Source organism: Artemia sp. Qi Xiang Cuo, chromosome 5 (genome assembly GCF_049724085.1).
Source record: "Artemia sp. Qi Xiang Cuo chromosome 5, ASM4972408v1, whole genome shotgun sequence".
NCBI lineage: Eukaryota > Metazoa > Arthropoda > Branchiopoda > Anostraca > Artemiidae > Artemia > Artemia sp. Qi Xiang Cuo.
In genome coordinates, this window is record NC_142798.1 from 74,791,252 (window position 1) to 74,807,774 (window position 16,523).

General features: G+C 36.5%; 1 protein-coding gene across 1 annotated transcript in view; it reads left to right on the forward strand.

Moving 5' to 3' along the window:
* Window positions 1–16,523, forward strand: part of LOC148952515 (vesicular glutamate transporter 1-like) — a 282,421-nt gene that overhangs the window by 90,882 nt on the left and 175,016 nt on the right. Inside the window, exon 2 of the mRNA XM_089089939.1 lies at window positions 857–1,047. Within this exon, the coding sequence (XP_088946065.1) occupies window positions 998–1,047 (50 nt within the window). The 5' untranslated portion in view covers window positions 857–997. The remainder of the gene's footprint in view (window positions 1–856; window positions 1,048–16,523) is intronic.

Sequence of the window (16,523 nt, forward strand, 5' to 3'; positions counted from 1 at the left end):
ACTGATAAATAGTAATCAAAATCTTAATATTATTTGATTTATTAAATTTATAAAAGTAAAAACTTTTATATTTTTTTCAGTAAAGTGCAAATTTTGTTCTGGCCTTGGGAAGGCATAGGGGTTTTGAGCGCAACTTATGTTAGTTTCTGCTCGTTTTGAGTTTGACTAGGTTATTTATTGTAATTTCTGCTCGTTTTGGGTTTCATTTATTTATCGATGCTGATATGTGGTAGTTTTACGCTTTGTTAGAATATTTGATTTTGTTGTTGCTCATTTTTTGTTTAATGGAGTTCTTTACTTATCTTTGAAAACCATATTTTGTGGAAAACGTTTTTTTAATTAATCTTCCAGGAAACAACTGACGTTGTGTCTTGGGAAGTCCTTAGCTGAAATATCCAATGTTCTTTAGAACTCTGCTCAGTATTCTGAAATACTCCATTTATCAGCCATAGAAAAACACATACGAAAAAACTGAAGAGCATGTGAAAAAAATTGTTTATAATGTACTGCTCAATGCAAAATATTTTTTTTAACTGAAATTTTAGTTTTGACTTTTAACTTAATTTTTAATTTACATTTATTTTCACTTAATTGAATTTTAATTTTAATTTTCTTTTAATTTATTTATATTATTTACTTAATTATTTTGTTTTTTATTTAACTTTGATTAGTTTTAATTTTCAACGACATATGAATTCCGCAGCCAAATGTAAACTTGTATATTAACAATTCAATTATCCATCATTAATCAAAGTTTTTATATCCATTTTTTTTTAATCAGCATCTTAGAATGCTTACGATTGCAGCCACATACTGCAGCCGCTACCGAAACTCCTTCATAAGTATCTTTTTTTAGGTGATATCCCTTAGTGAAGAAGTACAAGAAAAATAATGTTAAGTTGAGAAGGCTCTAAAAGCAGAATCGTCAGCCAAGCGTTAAATTGGGAAGTGCTTACAGACTCTTCTCTGGTCGAAAGTCGAAAACACCTAGAATAATATGGAGTCTTTGTCTTTTATTAAAGACAAGGTGGTGGATAAATTTGGCAGGTGAGAAAATTCTTTATTCGAAATTATATCACCGATGACACTAACGAATTTGTATATACTATTCAGGACCCCCCTCCTCCCATCTTCCTTGAGAAAAGAACAAATGACTTAAGAGTAGTGCGGTGAAAGAGGGAAGAATATTCATTTACTTTGCGTTCACACAGAAAAGATTACTGAATGGGCAATATTCGCAAGTTGCACGCAAGGAGCATTCCTTGCTCCTTGCGCAGCTCCTTGCATTCGCAAGGAGCGATTTCAGGCGTCATTTTGCTCACATAAGAAATTTTCACCTATGTCTCATGATATTTAAAAAAAAATCCAACTATTAAATTATATGAAAGATGCTGTTGTGCTGGAATAATTATCTAGTTGGCTGGCAATGTTGGATTTCTTCAATTCAATAAATTGCAATATTAAGATTTTTTGCAAATTCAACGCAAATTCAATTAATTGCAAATTCAAATAAATTGCAAAATTGAATGACCCTCGCGTATCAGAAGTATTTTTTAAAGAATTGGGAGAAAAAATCTAACTTTAGCATAAGGAATAAGGGATGAAGCAAGAGAAGCCCCCCTCCCCCCCCCCCAAAAAAAACGGAATAATTTATGTTTGCTTTAAGTTTAAATGTTGTTTCTTACGTACAGTTGAAAAAAGTGTAATTCGAAACGTTTATTTAAAAGATTTTTATCTCAAAATTTCGATCGGATGTCTTTGGGGAAAAGGGGGCGTGAGAGAAAAGGGGGCGCTAGTTTACCTCCGATCTTCTTAGTCACTTAAAAATGGTACTAGAATCTTTAAGTTCTGTTCAAATGAGCTCTCTTCTGTATTCTACGACTTTCAGTTTGATACGGTCACCCCTGAAAAAACAACAAAAACACAAATAAACACACATCCATGATCTTCTTTCTGGCAAAAAAACAAACAAAAACAAACGTTCACGTTTCCTTCGATAGGAGCATAAACCTCTATAGCAGAATTCCTCTTTGCTTTAAGTTTTAATTTCGCTCTTTACCTTTATAGATTTTCTTTATTTAGTTTCTGTTTGGTTTTAAAAGAATATCCAGGGTCACCCTAAATGTAAGGGGAGCTATCACCCCCTCAAACAAGACTCTTTAAATCAACATTAAACTTTTGCACAGCAATGCTTTGAGTAAAAAGCTAATTTAGTGTATTTTCTTTTCGAAATGAAGCAGGCTAATATGTGTATGGGGTGGAAGGAGGCGTTGAAGCCACCGGGTAATTCTCCAATCTTAATAAGAGTTGGATTTGCTGGATCATGCTGGTTCAATCAATCAATCAATCAATCAATCAATTTTATTGATTTTACAACCCATATTATTTTTACGTGCGGCAAGGAACCTTCAAGCTCCTGAGTCTTCATTAATATGAACAACTCAAAAACCAACGATCCGGCATATGCAAAGGAATTTTGTTCGGGAAGGGCCAATTATAAGGGCCGGGGTAGGGTCATTCCATAATTTTGATAAGAAGTACTCTGAAATTTGGGGAAATTTACGCTTGGGGGAGGGTGGTAAGCCCAAGTCTCCTCCATAACGCAGTAAATCATTTAGTCAATAACCCTCACCGAAAAACATAAGAAAGAAGAGGTGCATTTCCTTTTTTTTAAGAGATATTATTAACTCTGCCCATAGCAAAAGTTCGAAAAAAAATGTGGAACTTCAAAAGAAGACAAACCTGAAACAAATAAGACAACCAAACTAAAATCCCCCATTCTTCTAAGAGAAAGACTAGTGCGAACCTGCGTAACAGATCATGCCTGCACAGAGGATATCTGCAGCCTACACTTCAATAAATAGCATAGAGGCTTTACACGCAAAAAAAGATGCTATTAGGAAATCCTGTATAAATGTTGTTACCGTCTCAAAAATACATTTTATAATTTTCTCCTAAATGAAGAAAATGTGCTGATGCTTTCAATTCAAGTTTCCCCGTTTCTCAGAAAAGAAAAGAATATACGCTGTTCATCTATTGCCTTCGTTTGATAATCATTGACTATACAATTTCTCTGACAGCTTATTATACTAAATTAGTTCTTAAACTACAACTGAAGCTCTGATGAAGCATTTATCACTTCTAAACCGATTAGGAACTTTCTTAGGCTTTTGTGTATTATAAATTGATGAACGGCGTCTGATTTACTTAAGTGCAGATGAAAAAAGAAGACAAAAGACTCTTGTGGATTGGTTTTATCCTTTACCGTAACATAATTTTTTACTGTCACTAAAGTCACATAGGTTTCAATTTCTGCCTTTTAACACATTTTCTCAAAAACTTTTCCGGGGGAATGAGGGTGAAAATATTAAGTAGCCTCTGGGGCAGAGTTTTGCCACATACATCACCCCCAGTTATCTTTTAGGCTTTAGGAGGATGGTAAGGGTGAGAGATCTTAGTTAATCTTTGGGGGAAGAGTTTCACCCTACGTAGCTCCTCTACTCCTCTATTATCTTACAAGTTTGAGTCTGAGCACATATGTGTAGTCGGCTTTTTGCAGTGGAGGAGGTGATTGTCAACAAATGCAGCCTGTGCTCACCTCCCTCCACTTTCTCTGTTTTCTGTATTTATCAGCTCGGGCTATTGGCACCATTGAACAAATATTTCCAAATTTATATTATTCCACTTTCTCCCAAACTTCTATTAACTTCCGAATTACCCTAAATAAAAACCTAAACCCAAAACTTCCAAATTTCTAGTATTTCCTGACGTAGTCCATTATTTTGTTCTCAAAAATATACACAGTCCAGACAAATTGAGCGATTATGGATCGTATGTACAATAAGACAAAGGCAATAAAGCAATATATAATTACAAATTAATGACAGACGGTAGTAGATTAATTGGGCTGAAGAAAGATAATGTAAGACCCCATTAGTGCATGATGGCCCAGTTTTTTGCGAGAGGTCCTTCAAGAGCTTTTTTGAGAGGTATAAATTATGAGGCCCCCCCCCCCCGAAACCAATAGTTTGGAGGAATAATTGAACGAAGCGTAGCATGTAATTGCTGAGTTGCATATATATATAACCAAGGTACTTAGTACGGAATGAGCTGTCGTAGAAACTTTGGAAAGGGCTCATTCGATTGAAAATTGAAATTTTTCGTGCTTGTTTTAGGAGTCCAAAATGATTGGAGGGAAACCTCCTCCCTCTCATGCACCTTTCCCCCGAATTTTGAGGAAACCATCTTATTCAGCATAGTTGAAAATTCAGAATAGTAGATATTGTTTACATATACTATTTATAACCAGGAAAGGGGGGCATTTTTAAACTTTTTTGTCAAAAAAGACCAAGGCCATTCAGGTGAAGTTCTCGGCCAATGATGAGGGATGTGTTAAACTAAATAAAATCATGCTATATGCTTGCGGCTTGTCAAAAGGAAGTATCTCAAGTGTCACTTAAAGTAGTAAGTTGGAGCTGTCGGGGATAATGAAGGAAACGATCAGTGGACAGAAAGGCAAAAGTTACACGCCACTGTGGCTACTACTACTACCATCGCCGCTATTACTGCTACTACAACTATTACTCGCTTTTCTATTACGACTACCAAAAAGGCTAAGGATATTAAGATGATAATCTGAGAAAATGTTGAGAGGGAAATATAACTAAATCAGAACACGCTATGTCCATACCGGTCCTCAAAAGAGCACATCAGCACTATCTTAAGAACGGCTTAGCGTATTAAGTTGGAACTTTCAGGGTATGATGTAAGTAATGTTTAATCGGGCAAAAGGCAACATATGCATATTACTACTACATGTCTACTACTACTAATAAAAGTTGTAAACACAATTTGTATTTTACTGAAAACAAAATACATTTTAACAAGTTTCCTAAAAACGAAATTATACAAATGAAAATACAGAAATACGGGTACAATATTTTAAAACAAGACAATGCAAAAAAAGGAAAAAAAGCAAACTATAAATAATATAAAATTCCGAATGTTTCGGCTTCACGTCCGGAAGCCTTCATCACCGGAAAAAACTAAACTAATTTAAACAAAACACATAAAGAAAAAAAGGTAACAAAACTCACAAATATGAAAATATTCACCATGCAATAGTAACAAAACGAATAAAAGTATGACAAATTAGGTTGTCTCTTTGGTATATCGTATCGCAATAAAACAATAGCAATGAAATAGTTGGTGTTGGGTTCAATAATGAAATCTAGCAAAATGAAATACTATATTTCTTTAAAGAAATTTGCACATGCTCTAGGTTCAAATAGTTATAATTGAATAAATGTGAATCAGGTTATTTATTTTACAAAATCCTGCTTATGAACTCGGGTTTGAATTTAGAAGGTTAAGATAGAATGAACTGTAGATAAATGGAAAATCGACACAGGTTATGCAGGACACTAAGGTTGTAAATGGACACAGGTCGAAAAAACTTACGCATTATCGATTGAACAGATCTTTTTAGTTGCTAATCTAGCTGAAGAACGTTTTTCAGCAATTAAAAAGGTCTATTTTTACCAGTTTCCTAACATCCAGCCATATTTTTCATATATAGCGGACTTGTAGGTATATTGTTCTCCAAGATTCCGCAGGTCAAGTGAGGTCCACCCTGAGTTGTAGGATAATTGTTACTTTTACCGGTTTTACCATTCTTAGTTTGAATTTTGACATCATGACATTTATTATTTTTTGGTTGGTCTTAGACCAGGGCACTTCGTATCGAAGGAGTTGTCGTAAAAACTTCGAAAAGGGCTCATTCGATTGGAAATTGGAGCGGCTTGTGTCCTTTTTAATATTTGAAAGTGATTGGAAGGTAACTAACACCCCTTCCACGCCCCCATTTCCCCAAACAAATCCAATCAAAATTTTGAGATATTCATTTTTGTGAATGTAGTTGAAAGATCTAAAAATTATATTTTTGAGGAGGACACTTCCCCCACAGTCCTCAGGGCAAGGGTTGTAGTTTACGCCCTGGGGGCATATAAGGTTCTTATTAAAAGTGTTGTTAAAGAAACTTCAAAAAGGACTCATTCAATTGGAAATTCAAAGAGCTAGTGTCCTTTTTAATAGTCGAAAGTGATTGGAGGGCAAATAACCCCCCTCTCACGCCCACTATTTTCCAAAGCCCATTCAATCAACATTTTGAGATAGCCATTTTGTTCAACGTAGTTGAAAGTTTTTGAAATTAGGCCCCAGAGGATGATAAACCATCCACAGCCCTCAGGGCAAGGGTTGTAAGTTATGTTCTGGGGGCATATAAGGTTTTTACAAAAAGTGTTGTCGTAAAAACTTCAAAAAGGGCTCATTCAATTGGAAATTGAAATGGCTTGTGCCCTTTTTAATAGTTGAAAGTGATTGGAGGGCAACTAACCCCCCTCTAACGCCTACCGTTTCCCCAAAACACATGCAATCAAAATTTTTAGATATCCATTTTGTTCAACGCAGTTGAAAGTCTTGGAAATTTGGTCTTTGAGGATAATAACAAACTCAAAGCCCTCAGGGTAAGGGTTGTAAGTTATGTCCTGGTGGGGCATATAAGGTTTTTATAGAAAGCGTTGTCGTCGAAACTTCAAAAAGGGCTCATTTCATTGGAAATTGGAAGGGCTAGTGCCCTTTTTAATAGTCGCAAGTGATTGGAGGGCAACTAACCCCCTCTAATGCCCACCATTTCCAAAAACACATCTAATCAAAATTTTGAGATAACCATTTTGTTCAATATAGTTTAAAGTTTATGCAATTAGGTCTTTGAGGATGACAACCCCCCTCCCACAGCCCCCAGGGCACAGCCCTGAGGGCATATAAGGTTTTTATAGAAAGAGTTGTCGTAGAAACTTCAAAAAGGGCTCATTCGATTGGAAATTGAAAGGGCTAATGCCCTTTTTCATAGTCGAAAGTGATTGGAGGACAACTAATCCGCTCTCACGCCCACCATTTTCTCGAACATATTTCATCAAAATTTTGAGATAGCCATTTTGTTCAACGTAGGTCAAAGGGCAAAGGTTGTAAGTTATCTCCTGGGGCATATAATGTTTGAAAAAAAGTGTTGTCGTAGAAACTTCAAAAAGGGCTGACTTAATTGGGAATTGAGAGGACTAGTGCCCTTATTAATAGTCAAAAGCAATTGCAGGGTGGATGCCCTACCCCACATCCTTCAATTTCTCAAACACTTCCGATTAACATTCTGATATAGCCATTTTGTTAAACGTACTTGAAGGGTCCGAAAATTATGTTTTTGAGTATGACACCCCCTCCCCAACAGCCCTCAGGGCTAAGACTGTAAGTTATGCCCTGGGGGCATATACGGTTTTTATAGAATGCGTTGTTGTAAAAACTTCAAAAAGGTTTCATTCGATGGGAATTCAGATGGCTAGTGCCTTTATTAATATTCAAAGGCGATCAGAGGGTGAATGCCCCCCCCCCCCCTCACGCCCATCATTTCACCAAACACTTTCGATCATCATTTTGATACAGCCATTGTGTTGAACGTAGTTGAAGGGTCCGGAAATTATGTTTTCGAGCCTGACAACCCCCCCCCCCCCATAGCTCACAAGGCTAAGATTGTAAGTTATGCCCTGGGGGTATATAATGTTTTTATAGAAAGTGTTGTTGTAAAAACTTCAAAAGGGGTCATAGGATTGGAAATTGATAGGGCTATTATCCTTTTTAATAGTGAAAAGTAATCGGAGGGAGAATTACCCCCACCCCATGCCTAACACTTCCCCCAAAATTTCAGATTAACACTTTGATATTGTCCTCTTATTCAACATAGTTGAATGATCTGGAAAAAATGTCTTTGAGGTTGACAACCCTCCCCCCATAGCCCTCAGGACAAGGGTCGTAAGTTATGCCTATCGTAATTATAATTTGTACTTTACTAAAAAATATATTTTAAATGTTTTCATTTTTATAACTTGAAGAAATCAAAAATTAATTAAGATTTTAAGGAATAAATATCACCATATGTATATTAAACTGACAATGCACGTTTTTTTTCAGTAATATCATTTGAATTTTTTCAGTACAAACTATATTCTTGCTTTTAGAAACCATGGGGCTTAGAACCCTGCTCATATTAATCTCTGCTCGTTTTAAGTTTGACTTGTTATTTATTTTAATTTCTGTTTGTTTTGGATTTCATTTATTTATTGATACTGATTTGTGGTAGTTGTATGCCTGGTAGATTATTTGATTCCATTTTTGTTCATTTTGGTTAAATGGAGTTCTTTACTTTTTTTGAAAAACTTATATTGTGGAAAAAGTATTTTAATCAGATCAGATAGATCAGAATTAATCAGAGTAATAGGGTTCTCCAGGTAGTGTTGCTGTGTCTATTGTTGAGGACCTTCAGTGCTTTCACAATAGCACACAGTCAATCATGCTTTTGATTTAGTGTCTGGATGTCCAGGTTGCCTTGCGTCAATGACGAAGCTCGAACATTCTGTTCATTACGAATAGCTCTTTTACTCGGTAAAAGTGGGGCAATTGCTTTACTCTGGCGTGGACTTGCTCGTAAGCATAAGGCCTCTTCAGGTCAGGCCGACTGTTATTACTATCACCGACTATAGCGGTGGAATCTCCCATAGCAATCAGTGTATCTTTCTTTGGGATTTGGTCGATAAAGCTTTTTAGTGCACAATAAGATTTGTCACATTCTTTTTCATCTCTGGTTGAGTCAAGAGCGTGAACCTGGACTACTGAAATATTCTTCGTCACTCGTTTTAATTGTAAGACAGCTGGCCTTTCTGAGACGGAGGTGAAAGAGATTAACCCTAGAAAGGTAAGCTTCCCAAAAAGTTACGTAGATGGTAAGCTTTCGTAAAAATTACTACTTGCAGAAACATTGACTTTTAAAACTCATCACTTAAGTATATTTTAAAAGTAAGTGGGAATTATCAAAAACAGATCTTCAGATAATGTTTTACACACAACAAAAGGTTGCTTTCATTTCTTGGAGACACATGGTATGCATGACTTCGCACGGTGCTCACCGCAGAATGGTTTTTTGCAGTTGTTGCAAAAATTGGTAGTCATTCGGCAAGTGCGCGCTGGGCAAAGGCTGCAGGTCGTTCTTCTCCCTTCCACAGACGTTCCTGAATGTATTTCACCTATCACCTCCATTGTTTGACTGATATCGTGTCTGATCGAGCGCTGCAAAGTGGGGGTTTCTAAGCGAGTGGTCATATGCGGCTGGGTCAACTCTTTGAACAGAACATTCACGAAAGCCTTTCGTGGAAGCGGTCTTCCACTGCATTTGGAGATAGTGAAGGAGTGGATGAAATAACTGTTGATGCACACAATATTGATCAACCAAAATAACATGCAAATGCACCACCAGTTCGTCTTCTGAAAGTCTGACATTGGACTACACATTTTGTCAAATGTGTCTACACTGCCTTTGGTGTTATTGTAGTACTCAATGATCTCAGGCTTCTTGCTTGGATACGTGATACTGGTACCCTCATGGCAAGTTGACAGAAGCAGGACCATTTTTGATGGCTTAAGAAGATAAGACACTAGAGTCAGCTCCCAATCGAAACAGAATATTGAGGGTCCTGTGATTCTCCCTTTGCTTACAAGCAGCTCTTTCAGACTTTCACTCTTGTTTTTTCGTACTGTACAAACTGTAGTCAGTCGATACGGTTCTTTCAGTAATTCTGCTGCAAAGAGAATCGATGTAGACCAGTTGTCAGTCGTGACATTTCTATTTGTCCCCCAGATAGGTCTTGTGAGCTCTCGCACATATTGTAGACCTAGTGGAAATCTGTCAGTCTTTGTCGCCTTTCCCAAATATGGCATTGCTGTCACCATTTACTATGTTCCAACGTCTCACATCATGACAATCTTAAGTCTGTACTTGCTAGGTTTGTTGGGAATATACATTCTAAAAGCACAGCGTCCACGGAATCCTAAAAGCTGCTCGTCGATAGTGACGTTAATTCCTGGGCGAAAATATTCTTTGCAGTTCTGTATGATCAATTCCCACGTTTCTCTGATAGGTGCAAACGGATCATGTTTTCTTCTTTCTTCCCGACTATTTTTGTCATCGAACCGCAAACAATTGACCAAGAATCTGAAGGGCTGACAGCTCATGGTGGCATGGTATTCAGAGCCACTCAATTGGGTGTCGAACAGCTCCTCGGTCGAAAGATGCCCATCTTTGAGTTAGCCTGAGAGATTAAGGATACTACCTAGAGCCCGAACTTCTATGTTAGTCATTCCAGCAATGGTTACACTTCGCTGTGAATACAAGTCTTTCTTCCTCACTATTTTCTCGTTCCTTCGTTTTGGTATTTCTTCGAACCCAACGTTTGAAAAAAAAAGGTGAAATTCCGACAGATCACTTTTGGCCACTTTTGTTCCCCCTCTTACATGACCACTTACACTTCTAACAATTTTTCTCGCCCGTGCCTGTTTAGGTCTAGACAGAAGGACAGCTGACCATCGATGACCACTCTTTCCTTTCAAAGATTTTTTCCTTGGAATGACAATATGTTCGTCCCCTGGAAGCTGAGAGGATAGAGGAGGGTCGTCATCGGTCTCATTTGACGATTCAGGAGATGTAGGACCTTCAGCAACGGTTTTTTTACGCCTCGAATACGGCTGGCTTAAACTCACTGTAGTAGAAAGGTTTTCATCAGGGCTGCTATATTCGTTCTCGTCTGGAGGAAAATAGTCATCATCGGAATCTTCGCTATTAGAAATGTCAAGGATTTCCTGGTCATCCTCATCGTCTGTACAAGAATCCTCTGCTGGTTCACCATCTTCTGATTCAAGCAGACGCAGGATTTCCGCATCTGAAAGCCGTCGCGAAGTCATTCTACAAAAAAGAAAAATTTTTGCTGCTCATTTGTTAAATCAGAAAATAGCCAAATTCAGCATTTTCATGTGCTATTTCCTCACGAAATTTGCTACGAAGCTTGTCAACAACGTTAAAAAACTGATCTAACCTCATTGTCCGAAGAAGCTTGCTAATTACCAAGTTTTGATAAAAAAATCCAAGAACTGGCTAGTCATAATATTAACATATCGGGGAGGTCGGTTCGCACAATGCATCCGTTTCCATGGCAACCGCGAAAAAGTGTTTTTGCGTCGTAAAATTTACGAAAGCTTACCCTTCTAGGGTTAGGGACAGTTTTTGGCAGTCTTTTGGAAGTTTTTGATATGAAATATTTGATGCGTCGTCAGTGAACTGTGTTTTTTTCGAGGGCAAGGAGGCAAGAAGGAGGCTTCAAAAAGTTTTGTTGATTTTTTCGGTAGATGTAATTTTGCAATGTAGCTCCGTAAATCCCTAAGAACGAGGCCAGATTTTTAGATTTGGCAAACGCATGAGCGACTACCACACCAAAGTATAGGGTTCTTTTTGTTGGGATAGAACAGCCATGTAGATTTTCTCACATGGTTCATCCTATGCTTAGGTTCGTCGGTTGCCCTAGACCTGGTAACATGTAAAATTGTATCATCTTTCTCATTGTCGTTCAAACTATGTAGTTCGTCGGTTAACCAGGGCACGGTAGTAAAACTTCGTAATAAACTTAGCTGAGTTTTACTTGATTTTTAAGACAAGTTGTTTCTTGGTTTAATGGGTGGTGGTAGCAAATCACTCTTCTCAGCCATATTACCGAGGCCAGAGTACTACATCTTCCAACCTTTTGCAGTTATTCTGGTATAGAGATTCCTCCCACAATGGTATTCTGCGGTGATGTGCAATTTGACTTTTACCTGGGGAAGTTTTGAAACTAATGTGATATGTCTATACGCAGATGGGCCCTATATAGCGTGCATTAAAGAGGCTTTCTTCCTCATCCCCATGTACTCATGACCCCCCTGCGAGGGTACCAAGTTTCAATAATGGATTCATAGGAATAGGGACCTCTATTGGTTCGCGTCTTCTTCTCCATGGGCACACCTTAGACATTTTTAGAGCATTCCCTGTCCACCATATGGAGACACATCCAGTGGCCTAGATGAAACACCTACTGAGAAGATAACTCAGAAGGCACTCTGCAACATTGAATAAATAATGATTCTTAAATGTGTTGTTTTAAGATCACCAAAACACATAATAGATTTAATAGTAGAGCATGATAAATGTACATTACGTGTATAAACTATGGACATCAGTGCATACACTACTTTGAAAATAACAACCTATTGCTAATGTTTGGTATCAAACAACTAGTGGTAACGAACTGCAAATAAAGAGGGACTCGGCTCAATAGCTACCGAAACTCTAAAAAACTAAATTTTAATATCAGTATATATCAGTAATATCAGCCCTTTTTAAGTGGCCAAAAAGAACGCAGAATAACTGGACCCCCTCCCATGCTGATTTTTTCCACAAAGTTATCTGATAAAAATTCTGAGATAGCCATTTTGTTCAGTATAGTTGAAAGATCAAATAACTATGTCTTTAGGTGTAAAATAACCTACCAAAGTCCGTGGGGAGAGCCCTGTAAGTTGTAAAATTTGCCCGTTGCTTACGTATAGTATTTGTTATTGGGAAGCATGCAGAATTTTGTTTTTTGGGGGGGGGGGTAGTGCTTGAGGTGACTAACCAAATAAATGCTGCTTCACTTCTAAAAACACGTTTTTTAAGTATGTATGTTTTCAAACTTCCTCCACCTACTGAGAAGGAGGTTTATTGACTAAGTACTGTCCACTGCCAGGAGCAGTATTATATTTCTGCGCATAAGCCATTTCTTGAGCCTGTGGTCTGGCAAACTTTACAGATCTTACCCAGAAAAGTACATTTTGTCTAGAAAGCATTGTCTAAGAATAATAGCTTTTCCTGGGTAAGCCAAGTAAATATGACTTCTATAGTAAAATCGTATAACAAAATCTTAGAGTATGTATTTTTTATTCTCCCTCATCAGCTAAGGAGGAGGTTAATCTTATAAATTACCATTCCATGCCACGAGCAGTATCTTATATTCAAATTATGCAGTTTATTACTCCTGTTGCATAGGCTTAGTTTCTATTCATCTGTTAAATTCTACATCTTCCCTTTGGAGATAATTTAGAGCAGATTAGGAATTTGGCAGTAATGAACTGCTTTATTGGATTTCTAAATCCTCGTATTAAATCTGTCAAAGAAGGATTCAATCGGGAAAAGCGGCTTTCCTTTAGCTTAATTTGAGAAGGGAAGTCTTTGGGATAAAATTCTATTCAGGCAAAAATCGTACAATATAGCTTCAAACTTGTGTTGTTAGTAACGATTCCCCCTTTAACAAGAAAGAGGTTATATAGGTAGAAAGAGGTTGATAGGCAGTGCTGCCTATCAAGTAGTGGTAGATTTTTTTATTCTTTTGATTGGGGCACGGTTAATTTCTTCGTTCTATATTTGTGCACATTGAAACCATTGGTAAATTCATTATAAATTGCTAAAAAATAAACTAAAAAGGAAAAAAAGAAAATGATTTGGGTAAAATTAATTAAGTGACCAGAGCCCATTTTGTCTTCTAAGCTATAGCATCAAACTATTAGAGATCAAAATACAACATCAAACTACAACATCAAACTATTAGACATCAAACTACAACATCAAACTGCAAAATCAAACTATTAGACATCAAACTACAACATCAAACTACAACATCAAACTATTAGACATCAAACTACAAAATCAAACTATTAGACATCAAACTACAACATCAAACTACAACATCAAACAATTAGACATCAAATTATTAGACATCAAACTACAACATCAAACTATTAGACATCAAACTACAACATCAAACTGCAACATCAAACTATTATACATCAAACTACAACATCAAACTACAACATCAAACTATTAGACATCAAACTACAACATCAAACTACAACATCAAACAATTAGACATCAAATTATTAGACATCAAACTACAACATCAAACTATTAGAAATCAAACTACAACATCAAACTGCAACATCAAACTATTATACATCAAACTACAACATCAAACTACAAAATCAAACTATTAGACATCAAACTACAACATCAAACTACAACATCAAACAATTAGACATCAAACTACAACATCAAACTACAGCATCAAACTATATTTTCAAAGAAGATAAAGCTGGATTACCAAATTTGTGCAATTTATCTTTGGGCAGGGAATAATATACACACCAACTTGTCGCAAGATATCAATTTTTTTTTTTCTGAAAATCTCAAGATATTAAAATTAGGATATTGAGTATTAGGACCTAAATCGTATCTCAGGAGCTACCTATAAGTATACTCCGATTACTTTCGATTCCAAGCAGATTTGTGTTAATAAAATCCAGAAAAGTTCACTTCATAGTATACTCAACTAAAAAAATGGTCCAAGCTCATACAGGTCTAACAGCAAACTTCACACTTTTGAAGAAGTAAATAAAAAAAAAGTTTTTTCAGCTGAAAGTAAGAAGCAACATTAAAGCCTAAAACGAACAGAAATTATTCTGTATATGAGGGGGTCGCTGTTTCCTTAACGCTTCAATTGCTGTACTAAAGTTTTTTTTTTGTGCTTTTAAACAGCTTCTTAATTCAAATCAACGGCAACTGTGTTTCAGCAGCTGTTCTTAAAGAATTGGTACACAAATTCAAACTTTAGCGTAAAGAGTGAGGAGTTGAATACGGGGCAGCCCCCACATATATGGAATAACTTTTGTTCGTTGATGTTGTTGTTGCATAGGTTGATTCTGATCCTTAATTTCAGTTTAAACATTGTTTTTATATCTAATTTTTGATCATTTATAAATTATGCACAGGCCTAACCAAGATAAAATGTAGGGCAACGGTACCACAGACCCCCGAATTACTACGAATGTTCAGATTCACAAAAAATAGTACGACTCCAAACCTGTAGACTTCTGCCATGAAAAAAATCTAACGAAAAAGTAGAGCATAAATAAAGGTAAAAAGAAAGAAGAATATATTTAAATCAACTAATCTTGTGGGGAAAATGTCTGCCAATGAAAATATTTGTTTGCATTTTTATATCAATCTGCTATTTAAAAGAAATTAAAAAAGGAGGTCCTTATAATTTTGAATATGCCGAGAAACCTTATTGAATAAAGAAAATAGTGAATCGACTCCTCAAAATCTAAACATAAAGAGTTTTTTCCATAAACCTGTTGCTATTCAATTCCAAATTACTTAGAAACTAAAAACAAAATGTGTCTAAAATTTATCCAACGAAAAGAAAAAACATGACTCTTGTAGAAAAATTCTTGCATTTCACATAGCTATACCGTTTTAAGTATGTGCCCATTCAAGCATAGGTATGAGAAAACATAAATATTGCGTTTCTATGATCAGACAGCATTTAACTGCATTCATCATTTTTCTGTCTTTTTATGAAAGTGCCTTGTAACTAAGTCCTTTTTATTGCGACACTTCTTCTTTACAGCCGCAGCGTAAACCCTGCTTTCCTTTGACTGGTTTCCTTTAAATACTTCATCCTATTTAAGCACTGGGAAACCATATCTTACCAATATCTCTCCTAGAAAATGGACTTAATAATCTTCAGTTGCTATTTTGATAAAAGCGGAGTGAATGGAAAGCTGGTATTTTCTAGGCTTTCTTAGAAACATCCCTGTCCTCATTTCCCGTCAGACGACTCAGCAAGGGATCTTTTCATCAAGATTCATGGGATTTGGTGCCCTTTTCCTATCAGCATTGAAAATATTATTTATCTGCCTTATAAATTATTGCTTGATGTCCAGAATTTTGGAACGGATTGACAATATACCATCTCACAGGATTAAATGATTTTCATCAAATTCATCGCCTAAGGCTTAAAAAATAGTATAAGAGAAAATGGGTGATACATTGCTTCAGAAAGAATTCTAATAGCTTTAAAGTACCAAAGAAAGTGGCAATTAAATCTGATTGTTTCAATCAAGGCCGTACCCAGGAAGAGGGGGGTATGGAGTTTTGACACCCCCCCCCCCAAATTGTTTGTCTGACTCGCAAAAACTTACCAAAAATGGATATAAACAAATTTTTATACGTTTTTTGTGTGTAAATACCCCCCCCCCCCCGAAAAAATCTATGAGTAAATACCCTCCCCCGAAATAAACTCTGGGTACGGCCTTGGTTTCAATTGGTTAAGTGGAAAGTTACAAAACCAGGTATGTGTTTAAAACTGACAGAAATTGGGAAATTTAATTTTAAGGAAAGAGACACCTATATGCAGCTATGCAGTTTTGCCTCGTTTTGGGCGTCAAATCATAGGCAGCGCATTACCGCTGCCTAAGTAAAGAACGATGTTGGCACAAAGTTTTTTTTTTTTTTTTTTTTGGTTTCTTTTAGACCAGGGCACTTCGTATCGAAGGAAATGTCGTAGAAACTTCGAACGATATTGAACGATGAACGATGAACGAACGATGTTGGCACAAAGTATTATTTTTTTTGGTTTCTTTTAGACCAGGGCACATCGTATGGAAGGAAATGTCGTAGAAACTTCGAAAAGGGCTCATTCGATTGGAAATTGGAAGGCCTTGTGCCCTTTTTAATAGCCGAAAGG